This window comes from Microtus ochrogaster, linkage group LG1 (genome assembly GCF_000317375.1).
Source record: "Microtus ochrogaster isolate Prairie Vole_2 linkage group LG1, MicOch1.0, whole genome shotgun sequence".
In the NCBI taxonomy this organism is placed as follows: domain Eukaryota; kingdom Metazoa; phylum Chordata; class Mammalia; order Rodentia; family Cricetidae; genus Microtus; species Microtus ochrogaster.
In genome coordinates, this window is record NC_022027.1 from 28,150,400 (window position 1) to 28,172,138 (window position 21,739).

General features: G+C 43.8%; 1 protein-coding gene across 1 annotated transcript in view; it reads left to right on the top strand.

The window, feature by feature from the left end:
* Atp10d (ATPase phospholipid transporting 10D (putative)) overlaps window positions 1-21,739 on the top strand; it is a 62,518-nt gene that overhangs the window by 26,130 nt on the left and 14,649 nt on the right. Inside the window, exons 10-17 of the mRNA XM_013350823.2 lie at window positions 1,235-1,423; window positions 3,658-4,255; window positions 4,784-4,890; window positions 6,629-6,755; window positions 8,415-8,599; window positions 15,327-15,633; window positions 18,260-18,336; window positions 19,413-19,538. Of these exons, the coding sequence (XP_013206277.1) occupies window positions 1,235-1,423; window positions 3,658-4,255; window positions 4,784-4,890; window positions 6,629-6,755; window positions 8,415-8,599; window positions 15,327-15,633; window positions 18,260-18,336; window positions 19,413-19,538 (1,716 nt within the window). The remainder of the gene's footprint in view (window positions 1-1,234; window positions 1,424-3,657; window positions 4,256-4,783; window positions 4,891-6,628; window positions 6,756-8,414; window positions 8,600-15,326; window positions 15,634-18,259; window positions 18,337-19,412; window positions 19,539-21,739) is intronic.

Genomic DNA, 21,739 nt, shown 5'->3' on the forward strand with positions numbered 1-21,739 from the left:
CCCCCCCCCCCAAAAAAACTGGTGCCCAGCTGGCCTCCTCCTCCTTTCCTCTGTCTAGGACCACATGGGAGGGTGCCACCCCTAGTTCTGATCTTTCATTAAACCTCCCTGGAAACAGCCTCACAGGCACACCCAGGATTTTTTTCTAAGCTAATTATATATCCAGTCAAGTTGGCAAGGAACGTTAACCATGTCACGACCATGTCCCTGCTGGACTCTGCGCCAGCCACCTCTCCTGGCTTCCCTGCAGTCTGTGTGCTGGTCGTCCCTGCAGCACAGTGGTGTTTCTGCAGGACCGTGGTTCTAAGCAGTGCTCTCCAGCAGAGAAGCTGTGTGAAATCAGGTTTCTGCTCTGACACATGTTTGTAACCACTAGTACTCTCAGATGAGTCTGCGATGCACTGCGCGAGATGAAATGGGGCTCCCGCACCCCACTAGTGACAGAACTTCTTATAGTCAATCCTTACCAGGAGTTCTTAGGAGGAGGCCACAGTTGCTAGAAAGCTCTTGTAAATAAATACCCTGGCTATGAAATATAGATTAGCCTGCTTATAATATTTTTTCTTATAGACAGTTTTATATAATATTAATGAATCGAACAAAAAGTGTTTTGTTCAGTACTCTGATAGGAATTAAATCTCACTTTTGAAATAATTGATGTCCTTTGGTCATTGAGTAAAATACAGCCATGCTAGAATTCTGAGTACAATCAAATATGTACCTAGCATTATGTGTTTCAAAGTAAGAGACACCCTAGATTTTGGTTGAAGGGGCTGTTTCTGTCTCCTGTTTAACTGAAAGGTCAAAATGTTCTCCATTAATAGTATCGAATCTGCATTTTACTTTTATTTATATAAAATTCAGTTTGCTTCATTTTATTGTTTTATTTCTCAAGATATCATATGCATTAAATTTTTAAAAATTGTATTTACTTAACTGGTAAATGGCTCAGTGGATTAAGGCATTGCTGCTAAGCCTGACAGCCTCAATTTAATTTCTGGAAGGTGCATGGTAGAAGGAAAAAACCAACTTCCTTAAATTGTTCTCTGATCTCCATATGTGCTGTAGTACGCGCATAAGTGTGCACATATATATGTACAAACACTCACATACATGTACATAAATAAGTGTAGGAAAAAATGAAAATTTAGCTTACCATCTCCCGCTTCATTTAACTACCCACTGTAGACACTCCTTACGTTAATAACAGTGCTTTGTCATATTGCCTCTTCAGGAAACAGACGTGGTGCCAGATACCAGACTTCTGGACAAGTTTAGACAGATTACCCCTCAGCTCTTCACCCCACTGGATGGTACCACGCAGAGTCCACCCCTGGAGATTTTATACATCCTAGACTTCTTCATCGCTCTGGCAATTTGTAACACGGTCGTGGTTTCTGCTCCTAACCAGCCTCGGCAAAAGGTAACCTCTAGTGCAAACAAGGGTTTGCTCAGCAGTGGACAATGTGGGGGTTACAGGTGTCTGTAGTGGCTTTGTTATGTGAAGATAGTGCATAACAATAGCAGCAAGGGTAGCGGTGCAAACCATCTACTGAGAACTTTTCTAGGTTGCGCACTTACACATACTCTAAGAGATTTACTGATGCTAATGTTTCTATTCTTCTCAGAGCCCCAGGAGCTAAGGACTCTGGCTCTGTTCTTTGACATCTTAAAGATTCCTTGGAAGGATTTCACCAGGGTTGCAAAAATCAGTGAGTGTATGAAGGTGGGGGTTGAGCTGAGACAGTAGGACTCTGGGCTCACTCTGTCACTTGCCGAGGACAGAATCACTGATGGGAACTTTTGCTTTGTCTTCACTGCCTTACTAAATTGAAGTTGTCTGTGAGCCTTCCGAGACCCCTAACATCATATCCATGACATCAAACAAAGTCTGAAGCGTTAATTTAATGGTCCCAACTCTGACGAGCTTTCTTCATCTACCAGCTAGGTTTGTTTTAACTCAGTCTGCCCGTTTTCCAGTGTGAGTATGATGTGCCAGGATTCAGCAGTTCCTCAGTAGAGTTGTAGCTTAGAGCTCACGGAAAATTCATTTTCCACTTAAGACGGCAGACACTGTAGAGCCCGATGATCTAGCGAGGCATGCTAGCCTCCTGGTGTATCTTGCCTTTCCCGCACATCCACTTAAAATTCAATTTACAGCAAAACCCAATTAAATTTTAATTTTCCAACCGATCATTTTCTTTTGGCAACTTCAGAGGTGGGAGCTTTAACATAAAAGTAATTCACTTCCAATTAAGCAGCACCTGATCGGAGAGACTTCACTTTACATGGTGTTGCCTGGGAAGATGCTCTGGAAAAGCGATTATGCAATTAGAGAATAAACGGCGGGGGTTCATGAAAAGTTGTACTACGCAATTCTTTACACCAGTCCTCAAAGTTGGTCCTTTTGGTGTTTTCTTCCTACAAAGTATGGTTGATGTCCTAAAGGATGTACTGCTTTACTGCTCGGAATAAAATCTTTGGAGACATAAAGAGCCCCTGCTTCTTCCCAACTCTTGGGGTAGGGAGAGGAAGGGAGCGTCCTGTGCGAAACAGAGACTTCACCATGCAGATGGTTGCCCCGCTTTACGTCTGAGTCACTGATGACATCAAAGACTGATCAGCAAGAGTCCTCCCATATGAAGTTAGTTTCTGAAGAAAACATTTTAATCCTCCACGTACTTCTAATGAATAAATTTTAGAATCCATTGGGTGGTCGTGTGCCTGAACCACGGTAGGCATGAAATTAAATCCCGGATACTAGAAGTGTAAAAGATGACAGGGTACAAATAAGAAAGAACTGTGAACGAGTAAGGAGTTAAAATCACGTGACGGTGTGGATAAGTTCCTCTTTAACTGGCTTTCATTTAAGGACCAGCTTTGTTGTAAACGTTAAGATAAGAACCTTTTATAGGTTCTGAAAAGAGGAAAGATGTATTCTGTTAGCCTTTTGGCTGATTTCCTTCCATGAACTTGGTGGTGGTGCGTGGTTTTTGGTTTTTTTTTTTTTGTTTGTTTGTTTTTTGGGGTTTTTTTTGTTCTTCTATCTTCTCTTACTGTTTTCTGAAATTTTCCTGTAATACTCCAAAAGCATTGAACTTTTCTAAGAATATATACATGCTGTCTATAAACATCACTTTAAAATAAATTTCAAGACGTTTTGTTTTGATATTGATTATTTAATTAATTTGAATTCTTAATTTAGTGATGGTGGATTGTTTCATAGCTGATTCTTTGAGACAGGGTCTCACTATGGAGTCCAGCCTGGCTTTGCATTGGGGTCCTCCTGCCTCTGCTTTCCAAGTGCTGAGATTATGGTGTACCTGGTTCAGTTGGCTTTTGATTGCTATCACTAAGCTCTGCCAATAAAGATTATAGATATTATACATGGAGAATTATTTCCTTAGAACAAATTCTATAAGAAAGGCCAATATTAGCGTTTTGTATCTTTTGTTCTCAGTTGTGAGAGGCCTGTATAATGCCATTGTGTGTGGCACATTCTTGTCCCCAGTGGCTTTTATGTCTTTCTGTTTGCTGTGGAATTTCTAGGGAGAAAGCAGATTGACAGGTAAGACTTTTTCATGTCTCATTTTTCCGGCAGTTGTGATGACCTAATTTTTTACATGTTTTTGAATCCTCCCTCATTATCTTTCCTAGATTGGGCTCTCCTCACTGACTGGAATGCCCATCAAATCTTTGGAAGAGATTAAAAACATCTTCCAGAAGTTGTCTGTCCGGAGATCAAGTTCACCATCTCTTGCCGGTGGGAAAGACCCGACATCTGGGACTCCTTCTGCCTTTGTGAGCAGAATCTCTTTTTTTAATCGAACAAAACTGTCACCTCCTATGGAGGATGAGTCTTCCCGGATGGGTGAAAGCTCCCAGGCCAGTAATTCGTCATGCTGTACAGAAACTGAGGCACGAAACAGTGCTGCTGGCTCAGCTGAAGCCCTAGCTGGGCCACCGCCCTCGGCCTCCAACCTGTGCTATGAAGCGGAGAGCCCAGATGAAGCAGCCTTGGTGTACGCCGCCAGGGCTTACCGTTGCACTTTACAGTCTCGGACCCCAGAGCAGGTCATGGTGGACTTTGCTGCTTTGGGCTCATTAACATTTCAACTGTTACACATCCTGCCCTTTGACTCGGTAAGGAAAAGAATGTCAGTGGTGGTCCGGCATCCTCTTTCCAAAGAAGTCGTGGTGTATACAAAGGGCGCCGATTCTGTGATCATGGAGCTGCTGTCAGTGGCTGCCCCAGGTAGGCTCACACAGTTGTCATGGTGACCATCGGAAGGGCTGGGGAGTCAGCCGCCACTCCCAAGTCTTTTGGTAAAGGCTACGAATATGCACTTGGAAAGGGAAAAGGCTGCCTAGGGTTAGGTGGGAAGGCAGGGGGCTTCTGAGGCTGTAGAAACCATGGTTGTTTGTATCTGTAATCCACCCTCTGTAAGGCTGCATGTTTGGGGAAATGGGTATCATAAACCTCATAATGGGCTCCTGAGAGCCATACTGTCATTCTGTGGCCTACCAAGGGAGGTGTGCCCTGGAGAATAGGAAGCGCTGACCCATCATGGCAGCATTTGTATCAAAGCTTTGCCACTTCCTCTGCCCAGGGGGAGAGAAAGTGAAGAATTCTGCTGCTGACTTCCTTCCCTAGACACACAGTTGAGATTCAAAGCAAAAAATGCCTTTTGTTTATTATGGATTAAACTGTCATTTTTCAAAGAGAAAAAAAGTCTAATTGGGCAGCCTGGCAGGAATAAAGATTTTCTGTTCATGGTTTCAGATGGAACAAACCTGGAAAAACAACAGATGATAATAAGGGAGAAGACACAGAGCCACCTGGATGAGTACGCCAGACGGGGGCTGCGTACCTTGTGTATTGCTAAGAAGGTGAGACTACCCAGCGTACTCCAGGCTCGCCTCTTCTGGTTTGCCCATCATCACTGAAAATGAGTGGATATTGGACCTCAATCCCAGTCCAGATACCAGGGAGGTTCCTCGGACTAGGGCTGTGAGAAAAAAAAATCCTAAGACGGGCAGCTCCGCTGGCGCAAAGAAATCCAATTAGGTCAGATCAAACCAAATTAAAATGCCAATCATTTTATTAAATACAGCTCTCTCGGGTGGCCAAGCGCATGGCGGGGGTATGGGAAAGTGGGGAGTGTTTCCCCTCTGGGAACCCACTTAAATACCCTGTGGGGGTGGTCCTGACCCTCCCCCAGAGAGGGGTCGGGACCTGGCATCCTGGGATTTGAAGTCCAAACCAATGCAACTCCTAGGCCAGGGGGCTGGGATGGAAGCCGGGGGCTGGAGTTTCACTCCCGACTTAACAAGGGTCCCTTTATGTAGCCTCTTCATTCTATATACTACTGGGTCAGGTTTCTGTCCCCAAAGGTTTTTGGCAGGTGCCTGAGTGTTCTAATCTCAGAATTCTTACACATCTCATGCATCCCACATTACATACAAGTGGCTTTGCGTGGAAAACAGTTGTTTTTCTGGAAGTAAAATCCCAACATCTTATTATATTTCCCCCAGAACCTTTTGTATTATGTCCTCCCCCTCCCATTAGCATTAAATGTGATTTTGAAAAAATAACCAGAGAGAAGCTTTCATTTTTCTTTCATAAAGAGTTGGTAGTTTTGCTTTGTCTTGTTTTCTATCTGCCCATAAATTGATCTTTCAACTCAACTTTAAGACACGGCCTGTCATTTCTAGATGAAAGGTTGAATAGCAAGAAATAACCAGAGCCTCAGAAGTGATTTGGAGACTTTTATTGCCAAAACCTCTCACTGACTAGTTCTTAGTTATTGTGGGAGGCAATGTGGAGCTAGCTCTGTTGGGACCTCCAAGGAACCCAGGCAACCAGCTGCATGAAGGATCAAATGCCGCTGGTTCAAGAAGAGCAGGGGTGGGGTGGGAGGGTGGGGGAGGGTGTCATGGTCTAATCAGCTCTGGCTTCTCACTTGGATGTAGTCCAATAGATGGTATATTTCCCCAAACCAAATTACCTGGCAGGAAAGAAGGAGTATATGAGAGAAAAATTACTTAGCACCCTCCACTCAGCCCTGCTTTTAAGACCCGAAATGCAGATTCACCCGTGGTGGCAACTTCCTTGATAGGAAGACTCTGGTTCCTTCTCCAAGAGTTGCATAAAGTTTTGTGAGAACCAAGACCTTGCGTTTCCTAGAGGGTGACTCTTGTTTTACCTTTTCTGAAGCTAACCATATTAATGAATCTTCAAAGACCTCTGAGATGCTGGTGGCTGCGGCATCCCTCAAATAAACAATCTTGACATTTTCTTAGCTGCACCATTAGAATGCTCCCAGATTTAACCACCAACAGGAGGTTAAATTAAATAGGCTAACCCCCTTTCACCAAAGATCATGTCTCAAATGTTCCGAGAAGACTAAGCTGTGATGTCTCTCCATCAGCAGACTTGTGTCTGCTTGATCAGAGTTTGGGACTCTTGTGTCCTTGTGCTGAAGGGATATGGGTCAGACACAAGTGTGCCCAGAGTGGGAAATTTAGTAATGAAGTTGTTGGCATGGAATTTTGCCACCTGTCAGTCCTGGCAAGATGCTGCAAAGTTAAATGGCCTGACTCCTGGCATCTTTTCTTCCTCTCTTAGGTTATGAGTGACCCTGAATATACAGAGTGGCTGAGGGATCACTTTTTAGCTGAAACCAGCATCGACAACAGGGAAGAACTGCTAGTTGAATCTGCCATGCGACTAGAGACCAAACTCACGTTACTCGGTAAGTAAAAGGTGCTGTTGCCCCTGCGCAGAGAGTTTTGCCTGTAAATCCATTCTTCTCCAGTCCCCTTGATCTAGTAAGCATGCATGCTTCTCACTACTGTGTCTGTCCTGATCTCTTCTCGTGTTCCAGTGCCTTTAGACCTGTGGTCTGCTTCAGTTTGCCTGTGGTGGGAACAGGGTAGGCATTCTTGGTAAGGTATAAAACCAGACCACCCAACACGGAGTGTAAAGCCAAGCGAACATCTGAGTCTGAGAGGGGGGGTTTGCAAGTGTCTGCAAGGGATTGAGGGAAGTCTTAGATATGTGTTGTCTTCTTACATCTTTACAGCAGACATACATCTTATTTAGAAGAACTAGGGCCCACAGTAGTGCAGTGACATGTTCATGCTCAAAGGCTTAGACATGAGCTGAAAAGCAAGAAACTTTTTTCCCCATGTATCGGGTCCATGTCCTTTATTCTGTACCTGCAAGTGAGCTTGGAGGCTCTTTTTCTTCTCTTTCCTGATCCCAACCCAAACTGCACAACGGACACCTCTCATATCAGGTTGGCCTGCACCTGGGAATCACTTAAAGAGCTATAAACAGTCCAAGGCTGTTGGTCTGTGTGTGACCATGACACTGGAGTTGCTGAAAGCCTTCTGAGTCACTCTGAGGGGCCGTCCGGTTCCGAAACACTGGCTTGGAGCTGAGATGTAGATTCTGATAGAAGGGCTGAGCGCCAAGAGAGCCCCTCTGAACTCCATGCCTCTGTCTAGGTGGAAGCATGATCTCACTACATCTGTCAAGTAGATTAGGCATGTCCCCTTAAAACACTAATAATTTCTTTATGATGGCATAAGTAGCTTAGATGTATGCTTCTTAATCTGCGTTTGCAAATGAAATAAGGCTCCAGGTCTAATGCCAAAACTCAGTTGGCAGCAAAATCAACCCCGAACTGATGTAACACTATTTTTAGTATTGATACTCCAATTAACATGAAAATCTGATGGTTTTTCTATAGCAATATAAATATGTGTGACTAACAGGTATTAGAAAATGTATAGCATATCGCTGGTGGGAAAGACATGAATTCTAAAGCACACCTGGGCTGCATCCAGTCCCAGAAAAGGACGTTGTAGACTGACATTTTGAAAGAGCATCCTAGCCAGGCGGTGGTGGCGCACGCCTTTAATCCCAGCACTCGGGAGGCAGAGGCAGGCAGATCTCTGTGAGTTCGAGGCCAGCCTGGTCTTCAGAGCAAGTTCCAGGACAGGCAGAGCTGTTACACAGAGAAACCCTGTCTCAAAGGGTCGGGGGAGCATCCCTAACAGACATTGTATCTTGTAGCCAAGAGGGTTCTTTAAGAGCCTGCCCTCACCCCTGGAAATTTCATAGAACTGTAGAACTCAGAGCCAGGTTATTCAAAGCAGAGAAGGGGCTCTTTAATTTGTAGATAAGAATACGAACCAAAAGGAGAATGAGTTAGATAACTCCACCACGATCCTTGGTATTTTATGTCTACTCAACTGCTTTCTTTGGCTCTCTGGAAGCTACTGGGCAGCTTATATATAGTTCATGGCTGAGTGTCCCATGGATAGGATTCAATGAGTGGTCTCGTGAGTCCTAGCTGGCTCGAATTTCTAAGCAACCTTTTTTGGGGGGTTTGATTACTTTTCAGGTGCTACCGGCATTGAAGACCGTCTGCAGGAGGGAGTCCCCGAGACGATAGAAGCCCTTCACAAAGCTGGTATCAAGATCTGGATGCTGACAGGGGACAAGCAGGAGACAGCTGTCAACATAGCGTATGCATGCAAACTCCTGGAGCCAGATGACAAGCTCTTCATCCTCAATACGCAGAGTAAAGTATGCATGATGATCCTGAGTCAAATACTCTTTTAACTCAAAAGCCGATGGGGCATTAGGCGACTGATGTATGCAAGGAAAAAGAAAGCTCATCTGACCGTCTCCAGCCCTTGATGTTATGCTCCCGGGTGACCTTGCTCGTATTTGGGAGGATACCATAGTTTTTCTAAAAGCCTTATTCAGAGGCATCATGGATGAATACAAGCATTAGGAAAAAAAAGGTTTTCCCTTTTTATTTTGGGTACCCCTCTCCCCAGTCTCACTGTATGACCAGGGAGTTGACAAAACAGACAAAAATGAGAATACATATATATGAAATTTTTGAGACAGGAACCTACCTCCTTTTCGAGTTGGAAGGAGGTAGTAATTTTTCTTAGTAACTAGATATTTTTATGATCAATTTTAAAATTAGGCTCTCGGTGTAATCCTGCCCTCTAGTGGTAAATTTAGATACTGTTCCTAAGAGCACCCAATATTGTAGAAATGAAGGGGATGTGGTGTTAAAACAAAGCTAGGTGAAAAGATTTTGGATAGCCCATTATTTATTTATTTGTTGTTTGTTTGTTTGCTTGTTTAAGCTACAGTTAATCACTAGGATGGACATTTGAATAAGTAAGTGGGCATTCCACACACGCTCCTAGCAGAGAGACACACTCCGAGATGTGTGCATACTGTTTATTTTGCTTGAAAGCTCGCCTGCCTCCCCGCTTCCGTGTGAAAGCCATCACTCTGTCACAGCATCCTGACTTTGTGATGTCTTCTGTGCCACCTCATGGAAGCAGGTTCTGCAGACCCTGCCACTTTGGGGTAGCTGTTTTATGGCTAAGCCTCCCGTGACGCTCATCTTCGTAATGTGTCTTGAGGAAAGACCGCTGCCCTTATCCAACACAGACTGAGCTCTCTTTTATGGCAGACCTGGGGCCACATTCCTAACCAGAGTCAGCACCCAGTCCCGTCAAGGAACAGAATCATTTCAGTGGCTCAGAATGGATGTGCCCTGAGTGGCTAGTGAAATGCTTACCTACTGCTGACCAAGCATAGGTCCTTGGGGAGTTATTTGCCCTGTGTGGCCTCTTCCTCCTCACCCATCACGGACAGTAACACCTATGCCTTGACATGGTTATGAGGCAAAAACGAGGAAATGTCCCCTGTCGACATCAGTTTTGTGAAGGGCTTCTGTAGACTTGGGATTTCCTCCTGCAGATGGATTCAATGCCAGCAACACTTAAAAAATGCTAGATGTCTGTTGAGAGATTTGGAATCCTAAAATTAAAAAAAGATAAAATTAATTAGTGCTGATAAAATGCTGCCAAGCCTGGGACCTGAGTTTGGTCCCCAGAGCCAACCTAGTAGGAGATAACCAGTTTTCACTCCTGAAAGTTGCATGTGACCATCACATACACCATGGCATGGGCACACACGCATACACCCACACATAGTCACATCAAATCAGTAAACCAACAAATGAAAAGTAAAATAAAGTAATTATTTGTGTATTTAATTTGACTCAGAGCTTTTTAGACACGAAAAACTTTTATCTTAAAATTATAACACATGGTAATTCTTGAACATTCAAACAATGTGAAAGCCTTTTAGAAAAGGTAAAATATTAAAAATCTTCCCTCAGAGAAAGCATATTGACAGTTCGAGCATTCTTCCGGATAGCTCCAAGTCTGCATGCATGGGAAACCAAGCATAATGTAGCATGCCTCATGGGCCTGGGACTCCCTGCATTTATCGGGAAAGTGTTTCCAATGTCTGTGAGAATAGACATGATGATCTGTGTCATCATGAGAAGCCGGGCCTAGCATCACTCAGGTCAAATGTGTCAGTCACTCTTTGCAACCGGGGACTTTGGTCCTCAGGGATACTTGGCAAGACCTGAAGACATTGTAATTGGGACATCTGAGGTAGGGTGGATGCTATTGGTTTTAGTTATCAGAGGTCAATGATGCTACCAAATATCTTGTACCTCACAGAACAGCCACACACACAACCAAAAGATATTCTGGTCCAAATATCAGTGCCGCTAAAGAGTGAAAAGGTTGCCGTAGAGTGTTTTATTTCTAGGAAATAATAAATATAACTTTAAGTGGGTCAGTCAGCTAGGTGTTCTAACTGGCATGCTGTTAAGTTTCTAATATCTGCACCAGCTTCCTTTTTTTTAATTAAAAAATTGTGTGTATATGTACATGCACGCAAGTGTGCACACATATGCATGAGTGTGCTTGTACTTGTAAAGACCAGAGCTCAACTTCTAATGTTGGTCCTCAGAGGCTATATACCTTGGTTTGTGTGTTTTGTGTGCTTGTTTGTTTGGTTTTGGGGTTTTGTTTTGTTTTGTTTTGTTTTGTTTTTGGCTGGGTCTTTCTTGGCTTGATGCTCTCTGGTTGGATTACACTGATGTGCCTGCAAGCTCCCAGAATCTGCCTGCTTGCATCTGGCTCTGCCTCCATGTTACCGGCCTCATAAGCAGCGCCCCATGCACAGGCTTCTCACCCTGCTTCTGGGCATTGAACTCAGGTCCTGAAGCTTGCAAATGCTTTGCTGACAGATCCGTCTCTCTGGTTTAACTAAACTCATTTTTACCTGGTACCTGAAAAAAAATTGCACACATTAGCAGGGTGTCATGTGGTGTTCCATGTATGGATTTTGTAATGTCTAAATCAGATTAAGTTTATTTGCCTCCCCACACCTTTCTCATTTCTTTGTGATAAAAACATGTAAAACTCTTCTAGTTTTTTAAAAGATAGATAGATAGATAGATAGATAGATAGATAGATAGATAGATAGATAGATAGATCGATCTGTTGACTTAGGTTGATTGGTAAAAAGCAGCAGGATTATAAAATTTATTTATAAATACACAATTTATATTGGAAGACATTTAAAACTACCAGTTCAAGAAGTATTTGGTGCACTATTAGTTGCTACTAATAATTAACTTCATATATGTGAATTGTCTATCTAGCTTAAAACAGTAGACATAATTTAATTTTGTTTTGTGACTCTTGGTTCAGTCACTAGTCTGTAAATATGTCCCTTTTCCAATCTCTATTCCTTAAGAGTCCACAAAAGCTAAAGAGGGCTCAGATCACAAAGCCTGTTCCCTCTTGTGGTGAATTCTTCTGTAACATGCTAAGGAGACACTTAGCAGCCAGTTAGTTCTGGGCTGTCTGACGTCATGTCTGTGTGGCGACTTCATAAATTTGTGTGAACTCCACTACTGGCAAAGTGAAGGCAAAACTGTATCCACTTAAAAGCCTTTACTATGTCCGTCTTCGGGGAGTGTGTGTGTGTTCTCATTATCATGTCCTAACATTGTTTACTGCCTCAAACACACAAGAGTGCTCCTTCAGTTTGTGTTGTATGCGTATAAAACTTTACTCCTAAGAATAACCTAACATCTTTATTAGAAGCTCTAGAAGGCTTTCCATGCATGACCTCACTTGACAATTGTAACAAGTACACATCGACTCATTTTATAGGCAGAGTGTTTTGATTTTTATCAAGTATGAAATAATAATTAGCATTGAATTTGGTCTCTTCATCATACTCAGATTTGCACACTACTTAGAAGCAGTCACTTCCTACAATTGGAGTTGTGTTTTATGGCATTACCTTGAACCTGGATTAATGAATAGGGATTGCTATCTATCCCAAGGGGCATTCGGTTTACTTCCTATAGGCTTGTGGTCACACACGATACATTGCCAATTGATCAACACAGGTGATTCACAGCTCTGTTATGAAGATTATATCTATATTGTAAACTGTACCATATACTATTAATGCTGCAAAGGCTGTCTTATATTATTGTAGTTATATTATGTTCCCCTAAACACCACCTCATATTGAATATTCTTCGAATATTCTTTTACACTTGATCTTAGCCAAAAGGCCGAGAGAGTTCTTTTAAAGACTACCAAGTATGCTGCTTTCTAAATGGTGCCATATTATTTTCATCAAACTAAAAAAAAAACTTGTACAAATAGTTTTTACTATTGTAATTTTGATCACTAATAAGCATGTGTGTTTTTTCATGACTTTAGAGGTATATGGGGTCATTTGTTCAAAGGTTAAGTGGTTGAGTAACTCCGTTTTAAAGCTGGATCTAGACTGTACGTTGTGGTGCTGTAACTAAATTTGTGAGGCTGGGAGCTGTAGAGAAGGTAAGAGGCTTATTTAGCCACAGGTTGGAAGCTCATAAGCAAGGTGCCAGCCACAGCTTCTGGTAGGTGTCCCATGGTGGAGAGCATTGCACGGGCTTATGTGCACAGATGGTGAGCGGTGAGAAACCTCACACAGGAGGAGAGGAAGCAGGAGAGCAAGGACAGACCAGGCCAACTCCTTCCCCCATCTGTTTCTAGAGGAACTAGTCTGTTCCTAGTAGATTAGCCCATTGCCAAAGACCAGCACCCACTCCTTCATGTGGGTGGCCATGGGGTCATGACTATCCACAGGGCCCCACCTCTTAAAGGCCCCAGTGTTCTTCAAAATACACTCATGATGATTATACATAAAGTCACTGATCTTGGTTGCATCATACTTCCTAATCAGTTCCTACTTTTCCTTTGTTCCTTGTATTTTACTATAAGCTAAGACATGCTTGGTAGGCAGTACTTAAAAGTTAAAAAAAAAATTACACATGGGATGTTCTTGAATCAGCAAGCCATTTCAAACTGGGTGTGTAGATTTACGTCTCCTGATTCTAGACCTGAGGTCTAGCTTTAGTGATCATTTGACGCAATGCTTTCTGGGTAGGTTGATTATTAATCATCCTGAGTAGAATCCATTCAGCGAATATTTAATGAGTGTTGAAAGGACCTAAATTGTGTGTGTCTGTGTGCACACGCGTGTGTGCATGCATGAATGTATGCATGTGTTAGTGCAGGTGCACAAAGAATCCAAAAGAATATGTCGGATCCCACTGAAATGAGTTACAGGTATCTGTGAGCCTCTAGCGAGTGCCAGGAACTGAATCCTGATCCTCTGCAAGAGGAGAAAATGCTCTCGGCTGCTGAGTCACCTCTCTAGCCAGTATGTGCTTTTTCTTCCACCATACAGGACTCAAATGTGACTTAGGGGATTGAGGGCGTGGCTCAGCCACGGAACACATGCGTAGCATGTGTAAGGCCCAAAGTTCCACCTCCAGATCAGCAACAACAAAAGCCCAGTAGAGCATAAGGAATGACTGCCCTCCAAGCATTTCCTGTGTCGTGTAGAGCACAGATGCACACCAACCTGATGTGTACCACTAAGGACATCCCGGCCAGAATGCAAGCTCCGTGAGGATGTGTCCCCCAAACCCCCAATGCTCACTCATACGGTTTCCCAGCGAATGTTTATGAGTAGATTAATGTGTTAAACAGAAAGAAGATGACAATGCCCCTCCCTGCCTTAGATGTCTGCATTCCGGTTGGTCCTTGCAGCAGTGTTAGGATGGAGGTAGCATGTGCCTTCTGCATATGGGAAAGTTGAGGCTCAGAGAGCTTGTGTGTTTGCTTAATGCCAAACAACTGGGAGTTGGTGGAATAGACCTGGCAGCCCTTGAGATACACTTGGGGACAGAGACGCTGCCTACCTGATGGAATGTTTTTGATGATTTTTTTTATTATTGTCATGTTTTACAACCCTACCAGTTTCCCCTCCCTCCCTCCCTCCTAGTCCCTCCCTTCTGCTCTTCCCCCATCCACTCCTCTTCAGTTTCTCTTCAGAAAAGGCAGCCGCCCATGAATATCAACCAAACATGGTATATCAAGCTGAAGTGAGGCACTGTAGTTGGATTTCCTATCAGACTTTCTTTGGAGCTGCTGGTCCCCAAATGATGACATGGAGACTTATTATTAACTGTGAAAGCTTGGCCTTTAGCACAGGCTTGTTCCCAGCTAGCTCTTAAATTAACCTGTTTCTATTCATCTATGTCTGCCATATGGCTTTTTATCTCTCATCCATTTTGTACATCCAACTTGCTCCGAGTCTCCCTGACATTTGCCTAGATTTCATCCCGAATTCCTCTCTCTGCCCAGAAGTCCCGCCTAACCTCCCCTGCTTAGCTGTTGCTCATTCACCTCTTTATTAAACTAATCAGGTGCCTTAGGCAGACAAGGCAAAACAGCAACATATTTTTACAGAGCTTACTTAAATATCCCGCAACAAGGCATGTCCCTCGTATAAAAATTAGACAAGACAACCCAGTATGAGGAGTAGGGTCCCAAAAGCCAGTAAAAGAGACAGAGATAGCCCTGCTCCCATTGTTCAAAGTCCCGTAAGAAGACCAAAATACAGAACTGTAGCAGAGTTATGCAGAGCACTAGGAATCCTGCAGAAGACGGGGAGGAAAGGTTGTAGGAGCCAGAGGGGTCAATGACATCACAGGAAAACCCACAGAATCAACTAACCTGGGCTCATAGGGGCCCATAGAGGTTGAACTGCCAACCAGAGAGCCTGCATGGGACTGATGTGTTGGAACTTACATCCTACATAGACATTTTAGCTGGAGAACTGTGTTTGAGGTGCTTCTTTCTTCTTAACCTGTTTCACGTCCATAGAAGCCCATGGAAGAGCTGCAAGGCTGAGAAGTTTTGAAGTGAGCTCTTTGAAAGTAACCCACGGTTCACTACCCAAGGCAGCCCTGATCCAGCAATTGCTAAAGAAAGAGAATGAAAAATTGAGCCAATTCTCCAGCAGCGCCCCAAGGTTAACTGTCTCTCGCTCTTTGTTCAAGGGGGCCTGTGAGATGCTGATGAGCGCAATTTTGAAAGAACTTCAGAAGAGAACTCAAGCCTCTCCTGAGCCAGCCTCACTAGGAAAGGATTCCCGTCATCTTCCCGACCCCCAGTGCTCTGGAAGGGCTGGACTCGTTATCACTGGGAAGACCCTGGAGTTTGCCCTGCAGGAGAGTGTGCAAAGGCAGTTCCTGGAGCTGACCTCACGGTGCCAAGCTGTGGTCTGCTGCCGAGCCACGCCCCTTCAAAAGAGTGAGGTGGTGAAACTGGTTCGTAACCATCTTCACGTGATGACCCTGGCCATTGGTGAGTGGAGGTGGGAGGGTGGACACCCTGCCCGGCATTCTCCGTTGTGTGACTCCAGGGGCTGATCCTTTGCCTGTCCTTCCTTCTGTCTAACATTATAGTTCTGTATTTCCTCTTCTCGCTGTACTTTGCTCCCCTCCGCTTCTATCTGTACCATTTCCCTCCCTTCCTGCCTCTGTGATCACCTGCTGTGAACATGATGTTAGGGACCCAACTCATAGAACAGTATGATAATATTCTTTGGGTTATGTCTTAGACCCCAAATCAATTTAGTTACCTAGAATTAAATACCGAATCAGGAGCTGAAAACTTTAGGATTTCTACCTTGAGGAAAGTTAAGGTATACAAAAACAATAAAGTATCCATTCAATGGGTGTTTTCAAGTGGCATAGTTGTATCAGGATTCCCCCATCCCAGACAATAGCTATAAAGCAGTATCTGTACCTGATACCTTTCTTATAGAGTTTACATCTAGTAGGAGGGTACATAGTAGCACAAACGAATAAGCAAGTGAATGTGGAAAATATCAGTTACCTACTGCTATTTTTTTTTTAAAAAAGGAAAAGATTTGCCACTTTAAGTTCAGTTCCTAGAGTAGAACTGGCTGCTTGGGCTGTCCATGAGTGAAGACATAAAGGAAATGGCAGAGATCAAGGATACTGGAGATCAGGGGTAAGCATTGCTGGCAGACAGCACAGCAAAGGAAAAACCAAAAGACGCTGTGTGCACTCAAGGCCAAAGCAGACTGAGAGTGTTTTCTGCAGCTGACTGACGGACAGAGAGGTGGGTGTGGCCAGGTCTCATAGGGTCTGAAAGGCCATTATAAAATTTTGGCTTTGATCTGAAAAAGGGAGTGAGGGAGCCAGCGGAAAATGTTGGTCTGAGTGAGATCTGCCTTCTATTTAGAAGGATCACTTTGTCCTCTGTGCGAGAGTAAACATGCCACAAGAACATAAATAAGGAAAATATTCGGGAGGTTGTTAGAATAATTCAGACAAGAGACGGTGGTGGCTGGGACCCAGATAGCAACAGAGGAGGAGGAAGTGGGATGAGGCCAAACAATAGGCATGCTTTGAAGAAAGGGCCGCTGACATCTGCTGATGAATTGGATATGTGCCATGACAGGAAGAGTTGTCCAGGGCACTGCCAGTGTCTTGAGGGATGGGGGTCTGACATTTGCTGATTGGGAGCAGGGCTTGAGAGGTGGGGTCATAAGCTTACTTAGCTTGCAAAGTCTTTCAGAAGCCTTCATAGTCATGTCAAGTGTCCAACTGGAATAAAAATCTGCAGCTTAGCAAGGTGGAATCAATCAAACATAAACATTAGTGAATTGTAGGTCCAGTGCGTGCTAAAGGTTTCACGGTCTAAGACCATCAAACAGTGAGCATCCGTGGGGAGAAAAGCATGCCGTGCAGTTCTGATACACGTGTTTAGATGGGGTGCGGTGAAGTTTTCTCCAACCCTTCTGTTGCTTAGACATGGAAATGAACGAATGATTCAGATCCCTGGATTCAGATGGAGTGAAACCCTTGGCCTTTGTATTAATTAAATCATGGGCCCATCTATACCAATCACTGGAGGCAGGGAAGACAAGATGTTGACTTCCAGGCCTCAGCCAGTTTCCTATCCATAAATTCACCCTAACAAAACCACATGGGCTCAGAGTCAGCAGCCGTTTTGTGACAGTGCATGCTCCTTACCTGAAGGGGCTTCTAGTGCTGCAGTAGGAACAGTGACTCTGGACACCACTGTAAAACCATGCGCTAGAGAGGATGGGGCCCACAGGGGTGGCTCTGGAGCCCAGTGGGGCAGCTGACGTAAAGGGGACGTGAGAAGATTTCCTAGAGAAAAAGACATGTAAACTAAGCCTGGGTAAATAATATTCAGCAAGGTAGGAGGGACAAGGACAGTGTTAAAGAAGCAGAGAAATGACTTGTGGAAGAACCAGAAAGAGCAGGGTGTCTGGAAAATTGGAAGTAGCGTGATGATACGCAAAGGGGAAGGGTCAGCCTAAAATGGTCCCACAGTGTCCTGGATAGTGTATCGTCAATTGGCACAAGTTAGACTCATTTGGGAAGAGGATTCTCTGTTGAGAGAATGTGTCCCTGAGATTTGTGTGCAGGCAAGCCGTGTAGGGCATTTTCCTAACTAGTGATTGCTTTGGGAGGACTCAGCCCATTGTGCATGGTGCCCTCCCTGGAAAATGAGTCCCAGGGTGGATAAGAATGCAGGTCAAGCAAGCTAGGAAGAGGAAGCTGATAAGCAGCATCCTCCATGGCTTCTGCGTCAGTTCCTGCCTCGAGTTCCAGCTCTGATTTCCCTCAGTCATGAATTATGATTTCTGAGGTGAAGTAAGTCCTTTCCTCCCCCAGTTTCTCTTTTGATCATGGCATTTTATCACAGTAATAGAATCCTAAGATACACAACATGAAGGATTTGGAGGCAGTATTGAGCCTGGAAATTTTCCTAATGGTATTGAGATGCTACATTTAATTCTGCTTCACTGGTTTCCCTATAACTCTGGAAAATGGGATGCACCCCAAAGGACCAATCTGTTCACTTGAATAACCATGGGTTTGCAGTTTACACCTCACACGTGTCTCGTGTTTCCTTCTGCCTCGTGAAGGTGATGGTGCCAATGATGTTAGCATGATACAAGTGGCCGACATCGGGGTAGGCGTCTCAGGTCAAGAAGGCATGCAGGTGAGTCCATAACCCAGCTACCATGTCCATCTGCCTACTAAGGGGACTTCTCTGATAAAATTGTGGTGGGACAGTGGGGCTTTGGGGTAAGGAGTGAGAGAGGCCGGACCTTCATCTGTTCCACGATTGGCCACTTGTGAATAATATGTGGTCCTGGCCAGTTTCTGCTGTGTTCCTGTGTTTTGATTTTTTAAAAGCTTGTGCACCTCACAGGATTTCACTTTGTAGGCATGTGATAGGTTTGTTAAATTCTCATTGGAAAAAATCTACTACAATTTGAATACATGACATGTAAAATACAGTGGAGGGAAGGGAAAGGAAAGGAGACATGAAAGAATGAGGAGGAGCCGGGCGATGGTGGCGCACGACTTTAATCCCAGCACTCGGGAGGTAGAGGCAGGCGGATCTCTGTGAGTTCGAGACCAGCCTGGTCTACAAGAGCTAGTTCCAGGACAGGCTCCAAAGCCACAGAGAAACCCTGTCTCGAAAAACCAAAAAAAAAAAAAAAAAAAAAAAAGAATGAGGAGGAGGAAGATGTGATTGTGTTTGCTGTCTCTCTGTATGTGTGTATATGTGTGTATATGTGTGTATGTGTACATGTGTATATGTGTGTATGCATGTGTGTATATGTATGCATTGCATATGTGTGTATGTATATCTGTGTACATGTACATGTGCATATGTATGTATTATGTGCATATATGAATGTGTGAGTATGTATATATGTATGTGTGAATGTATGTGTGTATCTATATGTGTGTGTATATAAGTGTTTGTATATGTATGTATGAATTATGTGTGTATGTATATATGTGTGCTTATATGTGTGTATGTATGTATATGTATGTGTGTATATCTGTGTGTGTGTAAGTGTGTGGGTGTGTATGTATATACATGTGTGTATATATGTATGTGTGTATTTATATATGCATGTGTATATGTATAGTCTCTCTTTTTGGATCTACTGGGAGTTAAGTTAATTGATTTGGGTTTACTGATTGTCAGGCTATAGTGCTAGGCTGTGTGTGTTCTAGCATGTTCAGTTGCTCAGGATAGTCTTCTCTCCCTGTTTGCAGGCTGTGATGGCCAGTGACTTTGCCATCTCTCAGTTCAGACATCTCAGCAAGCTCCTTCTTGTGCATGGGCACTGGTGTTACACACGACTCTCCAACATGATTCTCTATTTTTTCTACAAGAATGTGGTATGTACCTGCTGAGAACTCGCCTCCCCCTCTCCACTCCAACCACTCCTGGTGGCCTCAGGGATGCCTGGTTGTGTTCATTAGTGCTGGAGAACAGCCGGAAGCCGTTCTCATGTCCTTCCAGAGATAATCTGGGAACGTGTGCTTGAACTGTTGGCTACAAATTGCTAGGCCTGTCCATCTGCCAGCACACTCTGGCCCTGTGTATTCCATTAAGTCCTGACTGGTTCATTTAAATCCAATTTTTGACCTTCTATAGAAAGATAGTGACAAGCAGGATTATGAAATGTTTCAAGTTGTCAGTAGAAAATGAAAAGGTTTGCTTCCATGGTACTGGGGATGGCAAATGAGTAAATTGATGAGTAGATAAATAAATCTAAGCTCCTAAGTAACAGCTCCTGTCCTCTGTCAAGGAGGGATAGAGATGAAAACCCAAGGATTTTTCTACCCCGCCCATAAAGTCTATTTATGCTTTGCAAATCTGTTGTGATGTTGGAACTTTAGTGTGATTTTTGCTTGGAATAATCAGAAATTGCTTGGAAATCCTCATATCTAATCTTATTTCATTTAAATTAAACATACCTGTCTTCCTTCCTCCTTTCCTCCCTCATTTCCTCCCTCCTTTCCTTCCCTCTCTCTCCCTCCTTCCTTTCTTATTTTTCTTTTACTTTATAAATTTTGTGAGGCGGTCTTTAGTAAAGTCCTGGATGGCCTTGTATTCACTATGTGGTTCAGGTTCACCTCAAATCTGTAATCTCCTCCTACTTCAGCATCCTAAGTTGCATTACAAACATAGAGCAAAATAGTGGACTTCAGTTTTCTTTCTCACACACTCACACTTAGGTTCATCTTCTTCCAGGTGGACTATGTAGCAACATCATGGTCTTTAGGCTGCCCTTGTTCTTGGTCTTTAAAAGCACAGCATGTTAGTAGGGGACATACATTGGATCACTCGATTGAAATACCATCCATCATCTTTAGGGAAAACACATTCATCCTCTTCAGGATATGCCACAATGTCTTTAGATCTCTGTTTGTGAGTCAAGGTGGGTTTTCCCCCTTGTGGTACAATGAAGTTCTAGAAAGCTCCCAATTATTTTCTAAATCAAAGTAGCACATTTATTCGCAGTAGATACCTTACAAAAATATTTCAAATATGAAATGTCTCTACCAGGAGAAATCTGTGACATGTCATGGGAAAGTTCAAGACATTGTTGTCTGTGGACTTTTAGAAAGGCTTTTAGAACTCTCCCAAGAGTTCCCCCTGCAGTATCTTTGCATTTTCTATCTTTATCATTATTGGGATGTGAGCCTCGTCGCCACCCTTATTAAACCCAAGGTTTGAGAAACACAAATATTAGGGAGAGACACCGCAGCTCGTAGAGAGGGAGGGCACCCTAGTTAGTAGGCAGGACATCCCAGGTGAAAGGACTGCTTTCTGCTGTCTAGCTGCAGATGGTCACTTTCACTCCAGATTTAATGTCTACCCTTTATTTTCCTAGCCAAACAGTAATTCCATTATTAGTCACAGAGATCTGGGTGAGGATGAGAAGTCTCTAAAGTGACTTAATTTCTGAGACTGTGTTTCTTTGATGTTGGGCAACTTATCAATGAATACTATGGGTGTTCACACCAATGACCCAAACTACATGGATCCAAACTGGGTAGATTTGTGGGAACTGACCATAATGCCTCTCCACAAACACTAGGTAGAAAGGTGTCTTCTAAGTGTTATGGCTCTGTGCTAAGGTGTGGTGGTGCATCTGTGCTGCTGGTGATGGCAATATCTTGCTATGTGGTGGTCCGTGGTTGCAGTTCAATTGGACAAATGCCTGTGTACCATGCACAAAGCCCTGTGCTCGATTCCCATCACCACATAAACTGCCTGTCTGGCGTGCACACCTGTATCTGCACATCCTCAGGTTCAGGATGCTGAGGTCAGGCTGGGGAGATGGTTCAGTGGGTAAGTGCTGGACGGAGGAGATAACCTGAGTTCAAATCCACGGAACTCACATTAATAAGCTTGGCTTGCTCACGTGCTCCCGTTGCCACAGCACTGGTGTGAGTGGAGTCGAGATCCCTGGGACTAACTGTGCAAGCTTAATCCAGGTCCAGTGAGAGACCCTGTCTCAAAGGAGTGAGGTAGAATGTGACAGAATAGATACTGATGCCTTCCTCTGGTCTCCACTTGCACACAGTGT